The sequence below is a fragment of the Chionomys nivalis genome, chromosome 5 (genome assembly GCF_950005125.1).
Source record: "Chionomys nivalis chromosome 5, mChiNiv1.1, whole genome shotgun sequence".
In the NCBI taxonomy this organism is placed as follows: domain Eukaryota; kingdom Metazoa; phylum Chordata; class Mammalia; order Rodentia; family Cricetidae; genus Chionomys; species Chionomys nivalis.
In genome coordinates this window covers 55,313,565-55,335,207 of record NC_080090.1, presented here as the reverse complement: position 1 = coordinate 55,335,207, position 21,643 = coordinate 55,313,565, and the positions used below count along the sequence as shown (strand labels likewise).

Below are 21,643 nucleotides of genomic sequence, written 5' to 3'. Positions count from 1 at the left end.
TTATTTTTTCACAGTGCACTAAACCATCACATTACACATTGCCTGTTTGCTTATTTGCGAATTAATTAAACATTTTCCCCAAGGGTGGAGACAATGTCCGCTAATATTTGATTTCTTCATTTCTGTCACGATGCCTCAGGTGTGGCTGCCACTCTCGTATTCTTGTTTTCCTAGGTGGTTTCTTGTTTGCTTGTGAAGGGTTTAAACATTCCCACTTTTACAACTGAATTTATGTTTCCGTTCTTTGAGAGGGGCAAAACGGGTGTCTCTCCCAACAGAGGGCCATTTATCAACAACACCCTTACATTCAGGGACCAAGGAGAGAGCACGCCCAAGGCCCAAGTCAGCCCCACAGTGTCTCAAGGAGAAATCCTGCAACCCCCGTTCTGAGTCACGTCTGGACTTGCCCAAACTTGCTCAAGTATGTCCAAACATGGAAAAACTGAACCTCAGCCAGTTAAAAGTATACTAGTGTAACTGCGGCTTGCTTAACCCACTATGTTTGAGCTGACCTAACAGTTCCTGAAAGTCCTCTAGCTTTGCTTAAAAGGAGCCTGCCTGCTCCTCTCAGGGTCGTCGCCATTTTGTGCAGGTGTTCGGCTCCTGCATGTTGGTAATAAATGCTCTTTGTTCTTGCATACTATTTGAGTCTGGGGTCTACCTTCAGCTTTTTCCTGGACACTTACAGTTTGCTGTTGTTTTCTTTTCCTTCTTTTTCTTGTAGTCACAGGGATGGAACCCAGAGCCTCACAAATGCTGGGGAAATGTTCTAACACTGAGCTGTAGCCTCAACCCTTATATAGATTTAACACCCAAATGCATACGTTGTGGAATTTGACATGAGGCAGGCAAAGTGAACAGATATTTTTGATTTAAGTACTCTTCATTTGCATGTTGACTGTGTGGATGAAGAGACAGACCGGCCTTGAGTAGGGCAAACTGATGTCATCATTTTATCCCGACTAACGGAGAGCTTTCTTTTCATGTTAAATAATATTATTGAGATGTTAAAATGCTGAAAAGGCTACTCTTCTGAAGGCTAGTTTAAATATTTTTAGTTCAATATCTTATTGCTATTTTTTTCTTTTGAGCTAAAAGATATCGAACAACAAAATAAATAAATCTTAAGTATGCACAAGCCGGTTTCCAAACAAATTGTTTAACAGCTTGCTTTAAGCAATAACAACTGTTTGATACTCTGACTAGAGTTTTCTCCTGAAATAAATACATAACAATTAAAGTACAAATTGTTCTTCAACATTCTACCAATCTTTCCTTCAGGCTATACAGACCTACATTTTTTCCCCTTTAATCCTCCCAGCTATCCTCATCCTAGTGACTGTAAGTTCCAGAAGACTGAGGTTCCCTTCCCAACGCCAACATGGAGGCCTATTACCGTCTGTAACTCCAGCTCTATGGGATCTGATGGCCTCTTCTGGCTCCAAAGGTACCAGGCACACACGTAGTGTCCAGACACATTCAGACAAAATATCTACACACATTTTTTTTTTTTAAAAAAAAGACAAAACGGTTTTCATTTGGTCTCTTCTTGTGAGGCCCATATTGAGGGGGCTGAGGGTTCATCATGTACTCCAGGCTGGAACTCATTATGTAGCCTGGGCTGGTCTCAAACTCACAGCAATCCACCTGTCTTAGCACTGGGATTATAGGTATGAGCCACAATGCCTGGTTTATAAGAAGAGATGGGCCAAGCCTGGAGCCCTGGTTCAGGGCTTGCATGAGAAAGGTGGGTTGGGCAGCTGTAGCAGGAAGCAGCTTGTTTGTTTTTCCGGATGCCCAGACTCCTGAAATAATCACACAGAAACTATATTATTTACATCACAGCTTGGTCAGTCACTGAAGTGAATTGCTAGCTAGCTCTTACATCTAGAATTAACCCATTTCTAGTATTTTACCACGAGGAGCGTGGCCTACTGGCAAGGTTCCAGCATGTCTGTCTCTGGCGGCAGCTCCATGGCTTCTCTTTGACTCTTCTTCCTTTCTCCCAGCATTCAGTTTAGTTTTCCCCACCTAGCTCTACCCTGCCCTATCAACAGGCCAAGGCAGTTTATTCATTCACAGCCTACAGAGGGGAATCCCACATCAGGCAGTGGAGTCTCTGACTCTGACGGAATTTATGTGGAGGAAAGCACTCCAAGCTGAGGGTCCAGGACAGATGCTTGGGAAGACTTAGGCTGTAGATTATCCATTGGTACTTTCTGCCCTCTGTCCTCGGGGCACACATGCACTGCTCTGTGCTCTCCACCATGTGGGGTCTCTAGGTTCTGTTCCAAGGCACAGGGCATGCTGGCAAGCCCTGGATCATCTCCTTTACTTGGTTCCTTTTCAATGAGCATGAAGCTGAGGCTCAGTATCATCCCATCTAAGGTCATGCTTAAATGGCAGATCTCTAACCTAGTTCTTTCCACCGCTGTGGTTTGAACCATGTACATCAAAAAACAGAACATAGCTGCTCTTTTAGAACCAAATGTCCCGAGCATTTGAAGGCTGAAAACCTTGATACTACTACTTGGATGAAGATCACACATAATCAGTGTGCTGGGACATAGAGATGACAGAGGCACTGCTCCTGATCTAGAAGGAACCACACTTAGTGGCAACACAGACAAATACACAATGCAAATACCATGAGAAAGAGAAGACTTGCAGGGTGGGTTTTTCTTCAGGGCAAAGACCAGTCACAAAGGGAAGATGATTGTTTCACCATGGGCCTCTGGGGATGGGGATCAGTCCACTGATCAAATAGAAAAACTAAGTGAGAAGAAGCAGCAGGATCCAAAATGATTGTTAAACCACTGTTGGCCGGGAGTTTCTCCAAAAACCCAATGAGGGGGGTTTGCGATTAAGAGCTAAAGCACTCACCTGTTATGAAGCTATTATACTCACACCTCATTGCTGATTTTATGCAAAGAATTTCACCAGCTGCCATTAATTAAGTCAAATAATCATTTGACAAATATTTACTGAACTCCCATATGCTTGGGAGATATGGAGGTGGACAAGATAGACAACATTCCTGCCTTCTTGATACGCTCACTCTAGCAATGAACAATGAAGAAGTCAGTCACTAAATAAATGCAGCTATTACAGGGTGTGGCGATAGTTAGGAAAGAAAGCGTTGTCTGGCGTAGGGCAATTGGGGGAAATCCTCTCAGAGGGAGCAGTGTAAGGTGGGGCTTTCATTTATTTACTTACTATGTGTTTGGACATATCTTGCTATATAGCCCTGGCTGGCCATGAACTCACAAAGAACTTCTTGCCTTTGCTTCCCCAGTGGTAGACTTGAAGACATTTGCCACCATGCCTGGCCCAAGGTAGGGCTTCTTAAACTTTCTACTCACAGTCCCTTTTCACCTGAGAAATTTTTACATGGCCTCAGGTATATATAGTTACGTAAAATGGTTTTATATAGTTATATATAGTTTTATATAGTTATATAAGATAGGCATACAAATAAAAATTTTACTGCCAATAAACGATTCATGTGTATGTGTGCTTGTGTTCACATGCCTTGCTATGCAAGGACCCAGCACAGTACCAGTGAAACAGTACCAGTGAGAAGGTCAGAAGTTCAAGGCTATTCTCTGATACATAGTGATTTTGAATCCAGTCCTGTCTCAAAAGTGGGTGAATATTTGATACTGCAGGTAGAGCATATTGGACATTTTTCAGAGCTGATCAACATTTTGACTTTATAGTTGACAATGCTTGTTGTAGGAGGCTGCTTGTTTGTTTCTGGCCACCCAGACTCCCGAAATAACCACACAGAAACTGTATTAATTAAATCACTGCTTGGCCCATTATCTCTAGTTTCTTATTGGCTAACTCTTACATATTAATTCAACCAATCTCCATCAATATGTGTATTGCCACGAGGCTGTGGCTTACTGGGTAAAGTTCTGGCATCTGTCTCTGGCAGCAGGGCTACATGACTTCTCTCTGACTCTGCCTTCTTTCTCCCAGCATTCAGTTTAGTTTTCCCCACCAAGAGTCATACCAATGCAAATCTCTCTAGCATATCCCCCTTAAATGTAAATAAACATTTATAAACAATATTTGGGGGCGCTGGAGAGATGGCTTAGAGGTTAAGTGCATTGCCTGCTCTTCCAAAGGTCCTGAGTTCAACTCACAGCAACCACATGGTGGCTCACAACCATCTGTAATGCAGGCATACACACAGACAGAATAATGTATACATAACAAATAAATAAATAATTAAAAACAATATTTTGGAATATGATTGTAGTTCTCTCCAAACTGTTTCTATCTTTTTGTTAGATAAAGTATTTTTGGAGGTGTTCATGGAGACTTTTGAGGGGGGTCTTGGTACTCAAACCACATTAGTCTGGGAGGATTCCACAGGTTCTCATCCTTTGTGGAAACAAAAGAAGAAAAAAAAAACCTCTTTTCTAAAGCAACAAATGCTGAGAACACCTTCTCATATACATTGTCATACAATGACAGAAGTATGTCTCTGCCACTTCAGAAACTGTTAGAAATTTCATCCTAATCCCAAACCCAAGTTCACTAACATTTTAAAATGATACTCACGCAACTCAAGTAGCAGTTTTTTAAGGTCAAACATTACGACACAAAAACAATCTAAAGTTACACTAATTTGATATTAGCATGATAAGGAACAATGATAAGAAGACTTTGTTTTCCATAATCAAACAAATTTTTCTGTTTCTATAAAGGGGAAACAACTTTTCACATCCAGTAAAAACCTTGCAATTTTAGCATGCATTAATCTGCAACTGGAGCCAAGGTGCTTCAGGCAGTGTCTGTGAGCATTTCATGGTTAGATCTCATGTGTTGAGCATGAAATGTACATGTTGTGTGCTTCAGATCAAGATTATGGTGAAGTCTTGATGCAACACAGATACGCACTACCAAAAAGGCCTCAGATTCATTATGAGCTTAATTTTCAATCCAATTGATTTTACTATTATCAAACTTTTCATGATCACCACATGAGTTAAGAAGCTAGGTTTTTAGGACTGGGGAGATGGCTCAGTAGTCGAGAGCACTGGCTGCTCTTGCAGAGGACCTAGGTTTGTTTCCCAGCATCCAAATGGCTCAGAACTGTCTATAACTCCCATTCCAGGGCCTCTGAGGCTCTTTTCTACCCTGAGGGCACAAGAATGTATATATGTGTGTGTGTGTGTGTGTGTATGTGTGTGTGTACACACACACACACTCATTCATTCACAGGAAATAATAAAATTTTTAAAAAGAAGCTGGGATCAAGGGCACTCTTGTAAAGTGACTTCTGATTCACTGAGGTGTACATGGGAAACAGGCAGTACAGAATGACATGTGTTTGGGTCACTGGGAACAAGTATAAGGATAAAAACTATGGAGACATACCTAACTCCTGGAGGGTTTGTAGACCTTCTTTTCCCAATGTGACATGTGAGAGCAAGCTCTAAGCACTTGTTTTGTAATGGAAATGTAATAGAAACCTCTTGCTATTTTGTGTGTCAGCAGTAAATGTAATGGTCTGTCCTGTCCCTTTAAGAGACAAGCCCCACCCACCCACCCACCCCCAGTCCACCAAGGCAAGTAGATCTTCCTTCCTTCTGCTTCCAGCCTGAGCTTCTTCCTTTCCATCTCTCTCCTAAAGAGGCAAGTTCTGCCTCTCTCCTTCTTCCCCACTTCTCCCCTTCCCCACCCCCTCTGTTTCTCTCTCTCTTTCTCACTCTCTCTCTCTCTCTCTGCTCTTTTCCCTTCTCCCCTTTTTCCCTATCCCTTTTTCTTCCATAACCCACTAAATAAATACCCACTTTATCTGAATGGTGTGCTTAATAGGTCTCTGTCTCTCACCTGCTGCACAGCTCCGGAGCTGCCTGGAACCGGCTGCCTCAATGGCTCACTGCCCACTGCTGCCACTTGGGAACCTGCAGCATTTTACCATAACAGTAAGAGTTATATCAATAAATGAAAAGTGGTTTATCCTCTTGTAAAACAATCTATATCCGAAACTTTAAAAAGTCTCATATTTCACCTCTAAATGGAAAATAGGCAATAAAGGTGAAGGAAGAGTCTAAAGCAGCAGCTAATCCAATTTTTTTTTCTCTTTTGGGCCAGAAGCAGGAGAGACAAAGTCTATATAGTGATGGATTAAAGGCAGGCACTATCATGACTATCTTTCAGCTCCTAATTTTAAACAAGAACAACTGAGATCTAAAAGTAAAGACAAAGAGCCATGGACACTTGACTTGCTAGTGGTAGGTTGGTTGGATCTCCAAATTTGGCTCTGTGAACCTTTTCCTTAACACACTGAGGATGAGCTGTTTCTAATAGATAAGCACTCAGACTATTTATGGAATTTTTTTAGGTGGGTTCCTCACTTTCTTCTCTTGAAATGGCTCCTGTTTAGTTTTCCACTTAGTTTGAGGCTCTCCTAAACTCTGGTGAAAAGCAAGTCATCTTGGACTGAGCATTGTTGACACTACTCTTAGCTAAGTGTGGAAATCAGTGTGACAGAGATTGGTTACCAGAGGGAACTGTGGGCTCTTGTTCAGAGTGCTGGGTCACGTTCTACTGAACAGCCTCAGAAGTTGGCGGAAGGTAGGGAGGCTGGCCTTCAGACAGGAAGAGGAGGTGGGATTTGGCTCACTTACCTGTTGCCCACACTGGTTCACATGACTGGATCACAGCTCTGAAGGAAACTACTGCAGTCAAGTAATGAAGCCTGGGAAGGCCAGGTATCACCAGATTAACCCTGGCAAATCCTCGCACTGGTACCATCGTGCGGCCTTTGTTAACACTGAAGTACAAGGGCCGGAGTTGGCACAGGACATGCCAAGACCAAGTTCTTAGCACGAAGGAGATTTATTTGCCCCAGAGGGACAAAGGGCAAGGAATGATAGACAAACACAGGAGATAGAGAACAAAGAGAAGGGGAGGGGAGGGGAGGAACAAGACAGTAAGGGGAAAGGGTATTTGTTAGGGGGTTGGACTGAAGGAAGGGGAGGGTGGGACACAAAGGTCTATGTCTGGATAGGGAGGAGACAGCCTAGGCCTATAGGTAAATGGCAGTTTATAAAGGGAAGAGGGGAACACCCCCCCCCCGAGTTAGGATGAGTTCGTTTGTTTTGATTGGGCATGTTAGTTAGGGCAGCCAAGAGGGAGCTTCTGATTGCTGATCTTCAATACTTTGATAGCTGGCCCTTGGTGATCAGCCTCTGGAGAAAGAAGTAGCCAGATAAGGGAATAAACCTTGGTGGCTAGTGTTAGGAATGTAGTCTGTGGTTTAGGAAGATGAAGGGAAGGGCAAGGCCTGCCAGAGCCATGTTTGCCTTGCTCCAGCCTATTAGAGTCCTTCATACACCTGAGGCCAGATCAAAAAGATTAAAATTTGAAAAGATGTGACTGTCACAAGAGATGAATAGTAGGAGTCGTTGGGAAAGGAAACAGACACAATTCCTTTTAGAGTTTAGTAGGATTCCAGGACCTGGAGGAGTGAGGGACAGCAGGAGTCAGAACAGCATAATTTATGGCAATTAAACACAATAGAGCCTGAATGGGAGGAGAGGCTTCCCTTTAAAACCTAGGGAAGAGTTTCATTGAGACTGTGAATGAGGGGGTTGGAGAGATGGTTCAGCGGTTCCCAGCACCACATGGCAGCTCACAACTGTCTGTAATGTAATTCCAGGATCCTATACCCTCACACAGACATACATGCAGGCAAAACACCAATAAAACAAAAATAAATGTAAAAAAGTGTGTGTGTGTGTGTGTGTGTGTGTGTGTGAGAGAGAGAGAGAGAGAGAGAGAGAGAGAGAGAGAGAGAGGTTGGGTGGGAGAGGCAGGGGGTGGGGGTGGGGAGGCAGCATGTCCCTGCGGAGTCTCTCACCAATTCCTAGAATAAAGGGCAAGCCTGATTTTTATAACCTTCTAAAGGTGGCAGGAAGTTTCACATCCCATGATTTAGTTCAGTGTGGCCTACGTGATAAGGAGCCAGGCACCGTAAGCTAAGAAGAATAAAGGGCAAGCCTGATTTTTACAGCCTTCTAGAGGTGGCAGGACGTTTCCATCTCACGATTTAGTTCAGTGTGGTCTATGTGGTAAGGAGCCAGGTACAGTAAGCTAAGAAAAACTGTCAAGTCCCTGCACAGACTACTTCCTAACTCCCACCTAGGGAGAGCTGTGGAGAGTCGTGGCTTGATTTAGGTTATGGGGTGGGGCTTAAAGGTTCTATGTTCTAACAGTGGCCAAAGTTTAAAACGATGAAGGATGTGGGCCAGGTTGTGTGCACACGTTTTCTAACTCCCCCGGGTAGTGGAATGGAGACCAGAACGACTTGCAGGACCTGCCAGTGTTAGTATTCAGGCATCTGTGCTGGCCTGCCCTTAGGGTCCTGACAGGATATATCCTTAGCTGCACCCACTAAGAGCACCTCCTGTGGACATCTGCGACCCTCCCTTATAAAAGGTGGGCTTTGCCCATCTCCTGTCCTATGTCTTTCCTCTCTCTCTCTCTCTCTCTCTCTCTCTCTCTCTCTCTCTCTCTCTCTCTCTGCCTCTCACTTCCTCTCCTCTTCTGCTGCTCCTGTCCCCAGAGGCCTGTCGACCCCCTTGACCCTTTTCCCATTCCTTTACCCCCCAATAAAAAACCCTCCATGTGAGCTCTTTCGCATAACGTCTTTCTCTCTCACGCTGCTTTTTAAATTATAACAGCCAGGACAATGAATGCATGAAGCCACGAATTTAACCAAGCTAGATGACTTAACAGGTCTCAAACAGGCATAGTCAAAGTATTGAGTGGGATACTGGAAATCAATAATCTCTTATTTGAGGACACTCCTGGGCCAATAGTTTGTAAGTTCCTCCAGTTCCGTACTTCTGCCTTTTAGCACAAGGAAGTTTGTTTGCTAACAGTGAGTAAACAGGCCTTGCAGGGGTGGCGCAGGCGTTTAATCCCAGCACTTGGGGGGCATAGACAAGTGGATCTCTGTGAGTTCGAGGCCAGCCTGATCTACAGCATGAGTTCCAAGGACAGCCAGGGCTACACAACGAAACTCTGTCTCGAAAAACAAAACAAAACAAAAGCCCAAAACAACAAAATTAGTGGATTAAACAGATAAGAGCATACATAGAAAACTCTTTTTCTCTCAGTTGCCAGGCACGCATACTAAAAGACATTAGAAAAGGTGGTGCGTGCAAGAAGAAATTCGCCTTTTGCGTGATTTAGGCAAGTTATTTAATTTCTTCTAAACCTGGCTTATCTGTCTGTAAAAGAAAAAAAAAAAAGACCCTGGTGCAAACTCGCAATCTTTAAGGAGATAAACACGAGACAGAGCGAATCGAGCGCTTGCGTCTGTGGATCCGGCTGCAAAGGGGCCACGCCCCTTCGGCCTGCTCATCTCTGATTGGCCCCCTCGGAGGGGTGGGACCCTGGCGGGCTCTAGTTACCCCGCAGAGTCAGGTCGTAGGGCAGGGACTTTGCAGACGCCGCCATGGCTGGCAGTGCTCTCCGGCCTGCGCGCTCCCTGCTCGCCGCCCTTCTGGCGCCAGCGCTGGTGGCATTACTGGTGTCGCCGGCCCGGGGTCGCGGGGGCCTGGACCACGGGGACTGGGACATGGGCTGGCGACTGCCTCCGCTGCCACCCCGCGAAGACGCGCCGCGCGTGGCCCGCTTCGTGACGCACGTCTCGGACTGGGGCGCGCTGGCCACTATCTCCACGCTGGAGGCGGTGCGCGGCAGGTCCTTCGCGGACGTCATCTCCTTCAGTGACGGTCCCCCGGGCGCAGGCAGCGGCGTGCCCTACATGTACCTGAGCCCATTGCAGCAACTAGTGAGCGACTTGCAGGTGAGCCGGAGCGGCGCGCGGTTCCCCGGGTTGGACACTGCGGGGCTGGCGGCCACAGGCAGACCAGGGAGCGAACCTCTGAAGTTTAGTTCGCTGCACAGTGCATGGGTTTTCGAGATAAGAATTTTGAGCCCAGCTCAGATGACTGTCCCTTCTGGTCTGCGCTGGTTGGGCGGAGATAGTAGCATTCCAGATGTTGGGCAACTCCAGAAAGTTCCTACTCGCCTGTTAGTGTTCTAACCACTTGGGATAAATTCTTTGCCAGTACCTGGAGGACTTTACGGCCTTCTGATTGTCATGAATCATCTTAAGGAACAGTCTCTGCACGAACGGGCCGCTTGTTATTCAAAGGCTTTACAAAGCGTACAGATTGTTGGCTGTTTAGTATTTGGCTTGTGTGACTTCAGAGTTCCTCTGTCCTCTCGCTCCAGACCTTTCCTGTCAGCAGTGGGAAACTACTACCCGACCTTAAGGTTGACTGCTTTCTTTGGACTACAGAACATAGTGGCCTCAATGGAGAGCAGGACTCTTGGAGGAGCTGGTTCCTCTTTGTCCTTTGCCTACTCTCTGGGACCAGGATAAACTGTGGGAGGGAAGAGCCACACAGGTGCCTAGAAATGGAGCCTGGCTTGGGGCAAAGCTGGGAAGACACTGCGTGCTTATAAAAGTCAGATGAGAGAACCATACTTTTTAATCAAGCACGCATGGTGCCCTGTGCCGAGAGCTTTTCATTTCCACTCATCTGCATTTATTATCTTTTGGAATAACTCTTAGGAGTAGGTTTGACTATTCCCATGATGACATGAGGTTAAGCAATATGCAAAGCCAGGGGGCCAACTCTAGCTCACTTCAGATCCACCTGTCTTCAAAGAACAGGACACAGACTGGGACCCATGAACCCAGAGGCCAGTTTCCTTCAGCCTACACAGAGTTCTGTTTTGTTCTTTTTTAAATTTTATATATTTATATTTTATATATGAGTATACACCTGCATGCCAGAAGAGGACATCAGATCCCATTATAAATGGTTGTGACCCACCATGTGATTGCTGGGAACTGACCTCAGGACATGTGGAAGAACAGCCAGTGTTCTTAACCGCTGAGCCATCTCTCTAGGCCTAGGCTATCTTTTAAAACTGCGCTTGTAGGAGCTGGGGAAATGGCCCAGTTGGTAAAGTGCATGCCAGGAAAACTTAAAGAAACAGTGGTCTTCATTACCCATGTAAAAAGCGAGGTGTGAAGGTATGTACTTGTGATCCTCACTGGACAGGCAGACACAGCTCCCTGTCCAGCCAGTCTAGCTGAGTCAGTGAGCTTCAGGCCCCAGGGAGAGACCTTGTCTCTAGTCTCAAAAAACAAGTTGGTTGGCTCCAGCTTCTGAGGAGTGACATCCATAGCTGACCTCTGGGCCACACCATACACTCATTAACACATGTGCACCTGTGGTACACCTGCACTCTCCTCACACGTATACAACACACACACACACATACACAGACCACAGATGCATGATAAATCGCAAATAGAATCTGCACTCTAACATTTAATGTGTCTTAACCTTCGTGAAAAAATCAGAAGATTTAGCAGTCCTGGGGGTGGAGGCGGAGCTTACTTTCTGAGAAACAAAAAGAATAGAAGCCGCTGCCTCCTCCAGCCCAGATATGTTCACCCCAGTTCACCGTTTCCTTCTTCCCAGCCCTCCTCACTCCTCTAGGCATCTGCTGTTCACAGGCTCCCTCTACCCCAGGAGTGGCACTCAGATGACCTGCGGGTCTCTTGAGAAGGGGTCTCAAAATGCACTCACTTCCAAGCCGCTTTACCCTGAAACAGTGCCCTGTGTTCCCTCAAAGCCCGCTGATGATTCTGCCAGGAAGGGGACAGAGGGAGCATCAGTATTACCTGTGATCTTATTTATATTTGTGAGGTATCTAGGGAGTGCTGGTGTCATCTTCGCTGCAGAAACAAGGACACTGAGCTGTATCCCAGTGTTAGAGAAAGCAGGCTTGGTGGTGCAGGCCTATAGTCTCCGTGTTTGGGAGGTGGGGCAGAAGGGTTAGCAGTTCAAAGTTATCCTCTGCTATCTGGCGAGTTCAAGACCTGGCTGGACTATATAAGTTCCTATCTCAAACAAAACAAAATCATTTTTATCTTTCCTTCCTTCTTGGCACTTCTCTCTTGTGATATAAGCAGGTTATTTCTGATTTCTTTTCTCCTTTGACCTATTAAAAACAAGTCAGTTTCTAAAACCCCCTTGGTTCTTCTGATACTTTAAATATGTGCACAGTCATGGTTTTCCTTCTGCTTAGGATTTACTTCCACATTTGTGTTCATGTTGGATCTCACCAGACTAAATGATTGCCTTCATTTAGTATCTGTCAGATAGGAGTTCTATTTCCCTCTTCTTCTTAGAAACCCTCAGCATCCTGACTTGTGGAATAGTTATTTTCTCAATAAACACATTAGAATTCTTGCTGCCTCTCCACATTTCTCGGTTTTTCTTCTGCTTCCTTTGTTTCCATCTCTGCTCCTTCCCCTTCATTGACCCTGTGCTTGGCTAAGTCCTCACCACTTCCAGCTAGAAAGTTCTCAAACAACTCTTAAACTGTCTGGACCACCCTGCCCACCAGACTTAACAGTAGCAAAATACAGCATTGTCCAACACACAAGGGGCTTAACCAACGCTGCCTGGTGCTACTCAAGAATCACCCAAAGTGCTTCTCACCCTGGGTGTGGGAGCTGTGGAGATGGCTTGTCAGGAAAAGAGCTTGACATGCAGGTGTCAAGAGTTCAGATCCCTGGCGCCCACATAGAAAGCCAACCTGTCAGCCTGTAATCCCCCTGCTTGGTAAGTGGAGACGGGGAGTTTCTGGGTTGAACAAACACCTTCCCTGCTTTAAGAAATAAGGTAGAGGTTGATCCACTGTCATCTGACTTCACACCCACATCTGCCCACATACACGGGAACACATGCGCATGCACACGGACACACAGGCATGCATACACACGCATAGTAAAATAAATAAAACCTTGGGTGCAGATTGGTCGCAGGAATCGTCATCTTAACAAATTGTAGGGAATTTTGGAAAGCACTGCTTGAGGATGCTTGCGAAAACCAACCTAGACTCCTGAGCTGGGGTTTGAGCCGTGCTCACCTCCTCCCGGCCCCTCCATCTCTTGGCTTCCCCTTACATTGGCTTTCTCTGTAATGGCTATGGAGTCTTACACTTTCCCAGTCTTCATTTCCTCTGCTTTAATACACCTTCCTGCTCCCGTCCTGATTTTGCTTATGTCTGACTTCTCAACCAGATCTGGAATTCACAGGGAAGAAACCTTACCTGAGCTCTCTCCCTTGTTTATTCCTTTTTTTTGGGGGGGGGGGGGGTTGAAGGGGAGATCCTCTCATCTAACAGCTTGAAGACAGCAAATATTTTAGCTAGGATTAAAGGTATGCACCACCATGTCCAGAAATTTTGACTTTATCTTTACCTGTGTGTATGTGTGGCTATCTGTATGTGGGCGCTGACATAGGGCAGATGTGGGATCCCTTGGAATGGAAGTTACAAGTGGTTGTGAGTCACTGGATGTGGGTGCTGGGAACCGAATGTGGGGCCCGTGGGAGAGCAGTACATGCTCTTGCCTTCTGAGCCCTTTCTGTTTTCCTCTTTCCTGAGAGTCTCTGAGACTCTGTGTTTTTGATGGGCCATTGTGAAATAGTAAAGTTCACCCCAAAACCACTCGGGGTGAATTTGCAGTCCTGTGGAAGGATGCCGGGTTCTGGAGAGAAAGGAATTGAGTCTTTCTGCCTTTATGTTTGAATCGGAGTGAAGAATTCTCTTGTTACAGAAGCTGGGAGGGGAATAAGCAACTCTCCCTTTTGGAGATCACGTGACAACTTCTGCAGTCATGAGATAACCCTGCAGCGTGATTCAGCTACTTTCTTGTTTAAATTGTGTAATTAGGCTGTTCAAGCAACTGCGGCTTTTTATGAACTGTTTTGTTTGGTTTCGTTTTTTATTAGAGTTTGACCCTGTAGATATTTCGGTGAGGGCTATCAGCAGCCCTGGTTTGGGAGATACTGTATACTTCTGACAGTTATGGAACAGATGACAGATATGCTAAAACATTCCCCGTAGATTGTTAATTTAAAACCTGGCACCTCTCCACACACAGTTGGTGGGGATCAGAACCGGTCTCCACCCGCAGACTGTTTTCCCCTTGTTCGGGGTGGCTTGCAGTTCACTGTTCGTGTAAGTACAATACATGGAGGGATGGTACATCTGCAGCTCGCATTGTGCTCTCCAGAAACCGCAGGTCACATGCAAGGCTCTTCGTTTTTCTCTCTGCAGGAACATCCAGAGGCTACACTGACACTGTCTTTGGCACAGACTGTCTTCTGTAGGAAACATGGATTTGATCCCCAGAGTCCCTTGTGTGTTCATATAATGCTGTCAGGAACTGTGACCAAGGTAAGCAGTGACTTCCATGAGGAGAGATGGGCTCGGAAGAACTTCATGGTATTAGAAACAAGGAAGGAGTCTTTGAAGAATAACGTGCAATTGATTTGTTAGTGGGTGCGCGGTAAGAACATGTTCTAACACATACAGTGAGTCCAAGAACTTAAGGCTCAGGCGGGGGCCCATCATGTAGGTGTTCAGTAGGACTCTTAAGGGACAAAGAACCTATGTCTTAAAGCCAAACATGTCACATTTGGAAGATTCTGTGTAAAAACACTCTTGTTAAGAAATATCTGCTCATACAGAACCATTGCTCTCTAGTTTCACGAGAGTTCCATGTTCCCATGTTTGATACCAACAAGAGGGGTGTCTGTTACTAACTAGAAGTATGTCTGGACTGTGCTGGAGAGAAGAGTTAGATATGATCAACAGTGCTGAGTGTGGTGGTGCATGCTTCTAATCCAAGCACCCAGGAGGCAGAGACAGGCAGATCTCTGTGAGTTCAAGACCAGCCCGGTCTACATATTGAGTTCCAGGACAGCCTGGTCTACATAGTGAGTTCCAGGACAGCTAGGGCTTTATAGTGAGACCCCATCTCTAAAATCAAACAGAAAAAGATCTATGGAATGCCAGTGGACAGGTGTCACGTACATAGTCTTATTGCTGAGCCAGTGATTTTCTTTCTGGCCTTTGTGACTTCAGGTCTGGACATCCTAGTGGGTATATCTCTGTGGGTCGTGTCTTTGACTGACAGGAGCAAGCCGGGAAGTAACAAATGCTCGTGGGTCCTATCATGTTACTTCTATGCATGTTCACCTTTCACACACATGCTTTTCACGTGTGCAGATAGATCCCGGGGTGAGTGGGACGCTACTCTCAGGCCCAGGTGACATAGTGCGTCTGAGCCGGGTACAGTGGAAGCTCAGGATCACTGTTGAGCAGCGAATCTCGATCCTTACGGACTGTTTTGATGCATGTGTCGTTACAAGTTTGAAATCATCGATGTCCATTTTCTCTGAGCTTCCATTTACTCTTGAGTCTTGTGGCCAGGATTTGCAGCTGAATAAGTTCTCAGGCAGGGTGTGTGCTGTGAGAACCACACATTGTTAGCGAAGGAGAAATCCAAGAGTCTGTCTGTTTCTCCCCGGTTTATCCTTCAGGTGACTGAGAAGGAAGCAGACTATGCGAAGAATTCATTATTCCTGCGACACCCTGAGATGAAGACTTGGCCTTCCAGCCATAACTGGTTCTTTGCAAAGTTAAATATAACCAACATCTGGGTGTTGGACTACTTTGGTGGACCGAAAGTCGTGACACCTGAAGAATATTTTAATGTCACGTTGCAGTAAGTGAGTATACATTTCTCACCTGTCCAGCATCGCCCTTCCCAGCCTCCCAAGGCGAGGGGGTTTAATGTTTCATATTATGCACACCCTTGCATAATCTAGGATCCACTCTTAAAATAATAAAATACATAGGTTACAAAAGAAGCCAGGCCCAGTAGTACATCCCTTTAATGCCAGCACTTGGGAGGTAGAAGCAGGGGAGATCTTGGTGAGTTCTAGGAAAGCCAGAGCTGTATAGTGTGAGATCAACCAAACAAAGAACAACTCTTAAAATATACCTATAAAATACTTTTAAATGTGTGATGCAGCATTGGTAAGCTTTTGAATTAACATTAAATAGTGTAAAATCTAGTAATGATGCCGGGCGGTGGCACAAGCCTTTAATCCCAGCACTTGGGAGGCAGAGGCAGACGGATCTCTGTGAGTTCGAAGCCAGCCTGGTCTACAGTGAGTTCCAGGACAGCCAGGACTGTTACACAGAGAAACCCTGTCCTGAAAAATCAAAAAGAAAAACGAAAAGAAAATCTAGTAATGACACATACCTGTAACCCCAGTCCTTGGGAGGCAGAGACAATCACTTGGATTAGGAATTCAAGGCCAGCCTCAGCTACATGGTGAGGCTGAAGCCAGCCTGGGTTACGTGAAACTGTGTTTCAAACAAAAACAAACAAGGAGGAATCTAGTAAGGAGCCCATAACTCTCAAAGTCGTGGAGACCAGAGACTATATGACGTTTACCGCACCCTAATCATAGCACAATTGCAAGGCATCTTTGATTTCTCTAGTGCTGTTGGAGACGGTCACAGATACCCTGTCACCTCTATGGTTTGTCATCTGCGATCATCCCTGAAGGAATAACAAATTTCACTTAGAGCTCAATGAGAAGGTGGGGGGACTTTCATTCAGGTCACTGTCGCCCATGAACTCCCCCTGAGATCTGGGCTACAGGGTTGAGGTCCAGCGTTAGGTCTGTGCCTGTGGGACTGCAGACAGTATGCATGGCTTGGGAGGACGGTCTAAGAAGCAGGCTTGCTGCTCTGGCCTGAGCTGTACCGCATCTGAGTCTGAGCAAGTGACCCTTTCCTGCCATCATCACCGGGATGCCTGTGGGGAGATGTGCTTTATTCCTCTGGAGGTGATGAAGTTGTTACCAAAGGGGCCCCCTGGAGAGAAAGGAGATGGGGGTGGGGTAGGGGTGCTGGAGGTATAAGTTCAGCAGCTGGGACCTGGGGCTTGGGCATGAATCTCAGCATTGCAAAATAAAAGTAAAATTACCAACGGCTGGAGACATAGCAAAGCAGTCCAAGGTTTGGTTCCCCAGTACCATCTTGTCTGAAAGCAGCCGAGAAGCAGGCTCCAAAGATGGACTGGGGCGGGAAGAAGAGGACGATCAGATCTGGAGTGAGGTCAAGGTTCAGGGGACAGAGTGTTTCCGAAGTGGCAATAGGAATTTGGCTGTATGTGACCTCTGCAAGCTTGAGAGCTGATAATGACGACACTAACAGTCGCAGCTGGAGTCTGTTGAACATGTTTTGCTGGTTGGTGCTATGCTTCACGTGATTAGGTTAGTTTCTCACCACACCCCGATGAAGCAAGCAGTGATCCCCAGGCTGTAAAATGGAGCACCTGGCCGAGAAATGCCAGGCTTGCTCAGTGCCTTTCGGCCAGGAGGTGGCAGTGCCGGGATCCAAACGCAAGCATCCTAGCCCGGGAGCCAGGGACTCCGAACCAGGTGCTGTTGCTGGGGCTGCCACTCCAAGTTCATTTTTAGTTCACTTCCTGTTTGTAATGACTGACAGCCCTGTAGGGAGATGGGTGAGGATACTCAGATAGATTTATATGTCGTGCATGAATGAAAATGGGTGCAGTAAAGAAACCAAAATATCTCAGCCGCGCCTTGGGTGGAAAGGGAAGTTTATTCCAAATTGCCAAGGCTGTCTCCTAGGAAAGCAAGGAGAAGCAACAGGGAAAACATTTCTAGAGTTAAATGAGAACAGGGAAAAGGGCTTGTGAGCTGGGGTGGGGCTTGTGAGCTGGGGTGAGGTTTGTGAGCAGAGATTAAGAGTTTAAGAGAGGCAGCATTAACCTTGTCTTAGGTACCACAGTCCTGTTAATGGAAGAGCCACAGTTCCTCTTGCAGGAGAGAAGAATGACTTCTTTTTTTAGCAAGTAGGAACTTTCTTCAAGTCCCTGAGATAATGGTGGCTTTTGTCTAAATGCCTGACCTCAGGAAAAGGAATTTCTTGGGGGGGGGCGGGGACGACCAGACGCTGCCCAGTCAGGAGCTTAAATTCTTAGTGTTTATGTAGTCTTTGTCTTATTCTGTTACAGAACAACCCAGATGAAACTATGTAGCCCCCACCCTACCCCCATGGTTGTCATTTTTAACAGCAGCTCGGGGTTCTATTGTATTCCTGCTCCTGTATTCTGAGCGGAGCTGAGGGTAGTGCATGGCCCAGCCCACAGCAGGTGTTGGGGAAGCAGCTGCTGATTGGCACTTGATTGAAACAAAGCCTTTCAATCGTCTGAGTGAAGAACTCAGCCGTCCCAGCGTTGATTTTGCTGCCGTGTGTGCGGGAGAAGAGGCATAGGGCCTCTGACCCTCCTCTGGGCTGGCCAAGCGTCCTCCGTTATAGGATGTGGAGGTAGCAATTGCCGAGATCATCACCACGCACCGCATTATCAAGGAGACTGACAGCAAGAATGATGGGCCGCTCTTTGAGGTTAGAGTTTTCCTTCCCGGGACATCACAATCTCCGTAGTGCAGTTATCTCTGTGTAAATAACATGCCCTGGGCAGTGCTTACTTTAATAACAAAATAAAATTAGGTTTTCCCATAAGTCTCTGCTCTGAGTGAGTAAAATAGAGGCCCCCACCTCTGTTATGTATTCAGGTAAGTGCTTTTCTGCAGCTCAGAGATAAGAGGGAACCTTTGGTCTTGTCCTGAGGGAAGGATGGGAAAGCAGGGCCAGGCGTCCCCTGCCGTGCAGTACTATGGAAGGAAGGCATCTAAAAACTGCCCTGGGTGCCTCTGGCCACTGATTGCTACTTCAGTCTGTGAGTGAGACTTTCTCCTAGCTACTTACTGCCATTCGCTGCCAGGACCGTGTCACAGTCCGGGGAGTGGACAGTTGTATCTGTGAGGACTGTGGTCTGTCCATTCTCAGGAGCCACTAACAGGGTCCTCATGGCATTCTGGAGTTTGCCCAGATCCACCTCAGAAGATGCTGTTTCTCTAAATAGGACAGGGTCTTCTGCCTGCAGCTGCTGGCTGGGATACTGGAATGGTGTCCTGAGAAAGTGTCCACGCAGGAACCTGGAGGTCAGGGCTGACACCAGACCTAACTAAATGACCTGCGCCACTGGGTTGCTGGACCAAGCCGGTCTGCTAACTTGCCTGTTGAGTGAAGGTTTGAAGTACTTCTTGAGGCGTTTGCTGACATCCTGGAGGAAGCTTTTCACAGGAAGGGCTGGACTAGGCTTCACTTCACTGGCCCACTCGGATGTCTCTTACCAAGACTGAGGCAGAGATTCCCTAGTTGTATATGTTATGCCCAGATCACAGAGTCCCCCAACCCCCAAACCAGCCAGGAGACAGAGTCCTGTATGTAAAAACAGAGAGCCTTTATTCTTATACAAGTTTGAAAACTCAGTCTCTCCAACATTTGGAGTGATCGGAGAGCCCCGATCTCAGTTGGAGTCGAGTTTTTATAGTAGCAAAGGTGGGGGTGAGGGATTTCTAAGGTTTAGGACTCCTGATTGGCTGACATTTGTCTAGGGGTGCCCTAGTAAAAGGCAACAGGTGTGTGCTGGCAGGAGACCCTGTCTACAACAGTTGAAATGTTTCTTTGGGTGGTCTGTTCCTGGGTTGTGTCTGGGTAGTCTTAGTTTGTGGTCTTTATTGGAACTAGGTATTGCCTCAGGGTAAACTACTGAGACTCAGGCCTCAGCCTTGTCATAGCTGGGTCCTATAGTCTGTTAACCCCAGTAGGAACAGAAAGACAGACAAGGTCACCTCCTAGCTGGACCCAGTATCAATTGGTATTGGTCAGTCACTTCTCTCTTGTTTTAATGTTCAGGACCTCTTTTGTGTTGTAAAGGTTTCTGTCGTCGCTCCCCCCCCCCCCCCCCCCCCCGCCACCAGAGTCTTATGTATTCCAGGCTAGTCTAAAACTCTCTATATAGGCAAGGATAACCTTGAGCTCCTGATCCTCCTGCCTCCACCTCCAGAGTGCTGTGTTACAGGTGTGAGCCACCTTGCTGAGTTCATCAAACTCAGAGTTCTGTGAATACCAGGCAAGAGCCCTCTCAACTGGGCTACACCCCGGCCCTGTGTTTGTTTGTTTTTCATTTTAAACCTTCAGAAATTCGTTTTGAACAAAGTCCTGCCCGCAGTGAGTCGGTCTGCTAGCGACCTGTGAGATTCACCGAGACGTCAGAATCATTCATGGAGAGCGGAGGAGCTCGTTAAAAGATTATCCTTGGGCCCTGTCCAGCATTTATTAAAACCAGTACCAGGAGTCACTGAAATTAACTTAAAATATTAAACTTTTAGGTCCTGAGTGTTTTTCTAGTCTTTGCTGGGAACAAATGAACTGTTAAGACTGGCCCACCCAGCTAATAAAGTAACTGTTTGTCTCTCTTTCCTTTCCAGGTGAAGCAGAATATGGTGAACTGACCCACCCCAGCAAAGAGCTGTAGATGGCTCCGCACACTTAAGGGCTTGCTGTTGTCTGCAGCTTCCCTGGGCTGTCAGCGGGCTCTGTCACCCGCTGGTTGATCTTGTTTGCTTGCCTGTTTACAGAATGCTGTTGGTCCTAGAGTGGGGTCTCTTGGAAGATGTGGTTGCTGGATTTAAAACTTGTGTTTTGAAGCCATTTTCACAGAAAAATGCCATTCATTCTAATCAAGGATTTTTTCTTTCATCTATTCCCAGTGTTTTTTCTTCAGTGGTTGGGCAAGGTAGACCAGGTGTAGATTGCCCATAGGCACTTGAGGTACCAAGTCCAGGTGCTTTATTCCTGATGGCCACTGTGCCTGGAGGGTGACCCCTTCACCCAGCTGCCTCTGGAGCCTATGCAGAGGAGCCTGGAGTGGGGAGACTTGAGCAGAGGGTGTTCCCCGGATACAGAGTGCTGTGTGAACCCTTCAGATGTGGAAGGAGTGAACTGCCTAGTCATGTCTGCCTGTAGGGCTGATCCAGCACAGGACAAAAGTATCTTCCGTAAAACTCCGAGAACGTCTTGCGTTCCAAAGTCATAGTTACCCAGAGCAAAGACATCAGAAATGTTTCCTGCTTTCATCTTCTACCTAAGCAGGCACTGAATATTCATTCTTCATCCTTCAAAACATATACCCATGGGCTGGGGGCTGGGGGCAGCTCACTTGATGGCACACTTGCCCAGCATGCGTGGGGCCCTGGGTCTCGTCCCCAGCACTGAAACAAACGAACAAAAACCAAAACAATATGTTTTATTTGCATGAAAAGAGGATTGCAGAAGGAAAGGAATTTGTCTGTGTTAGATTTTTTTTTTCAAAAGAAGAATTAAAAGAATTACAAGAGGAATTAGCCCAGGCACCAACCACAGCCCAAGCCTTCCTCAGATGCTCTGTGTCTCAGAGCTCCTGGTGCTGCTTCCAGAGTCATCATCTGTGGGAGATAACATGGTAACATGGCATTAAAAAAATGTTTCTGGAGCTGGGCGGTGGTGGTGCACGCCTTTAATCCCAGCACTCAGGAGGCAGAGGCAGGCAGATCTCTGTGAGTTCGAGGCCAGCCTGATCTACAAGAGCTAGTTCCAGGACAGGCTCCAAAGCCACAGAGAAACCTTGTCTTGAAAAAACAAAACAAACAAAAACAAGCAAACAAAACTATTTCTGGGCTAGAGGGACGGCTCAGCCTCTATGTGGACTGCTCTCGCGGAGGAACTAGTCCAAGGCTCAGGCAGACACAGCTGCTCAGAACTCCAGCTCTGGAATCAAATCCCTCCGGCCTCTGGAGGCACC

General features: G+C 46.5%; 1 protein-coding gene across 1 annotated transcript; it reads left to right on the top strand.

The window, feature by feature from the left end:
• The first annotated feature begins 9,454 nt into the window (after positions 1 to 9,454).
• Creg1 (cellular repressor of E1A stimulated genes 1) lies at positions 9,455 to 20,566 on the top strand. The gene is made up of 4 exons (XM_057769092.1): positions 9,455 to 9,838; positions 14,185 to 14,304; positions 15,453 to 15,641; positions 20,292 to 20,566. The coding sequence occupies exons 1-3, from the start codon at positions 9,485 to 9,487 to the stop codon at positions 15,639 to 15,641; spliced, it is 663 nt and encodes a 220-aa protein (XP_057625075.1). The 5' UTR covers positions 9,455 to 9,484; the 3' UTR covers positions 20,292 to 20,566.
• Positions 20,567 to 21,643: the final 1,077 nt, after the last annotated feature.

Coding starts and splice junctions, on each gene's coding strand:
- Creg1 (XM_057769092.1), top strand. CDS start 9,485: ATGGCTGGCAGTGCTCTCCGGCCTGCGCGCTCCCTGCTCGCCGCCCTT. Junction 9,839..14,184: donor AACTAGTGAGCGACTTGCAG/GTGAGCCGGAGC, acceptor TTCTCTCTGCAG/GAACATCCAGAGGCTACACT. Junction 14,305..15,452: donor TGTCAGGAACTGTGACCAAG/GTAAGCAGTGAC, acceptor TTTATCCTTCAG/GTGACTGAGAAGGAAGCAGA.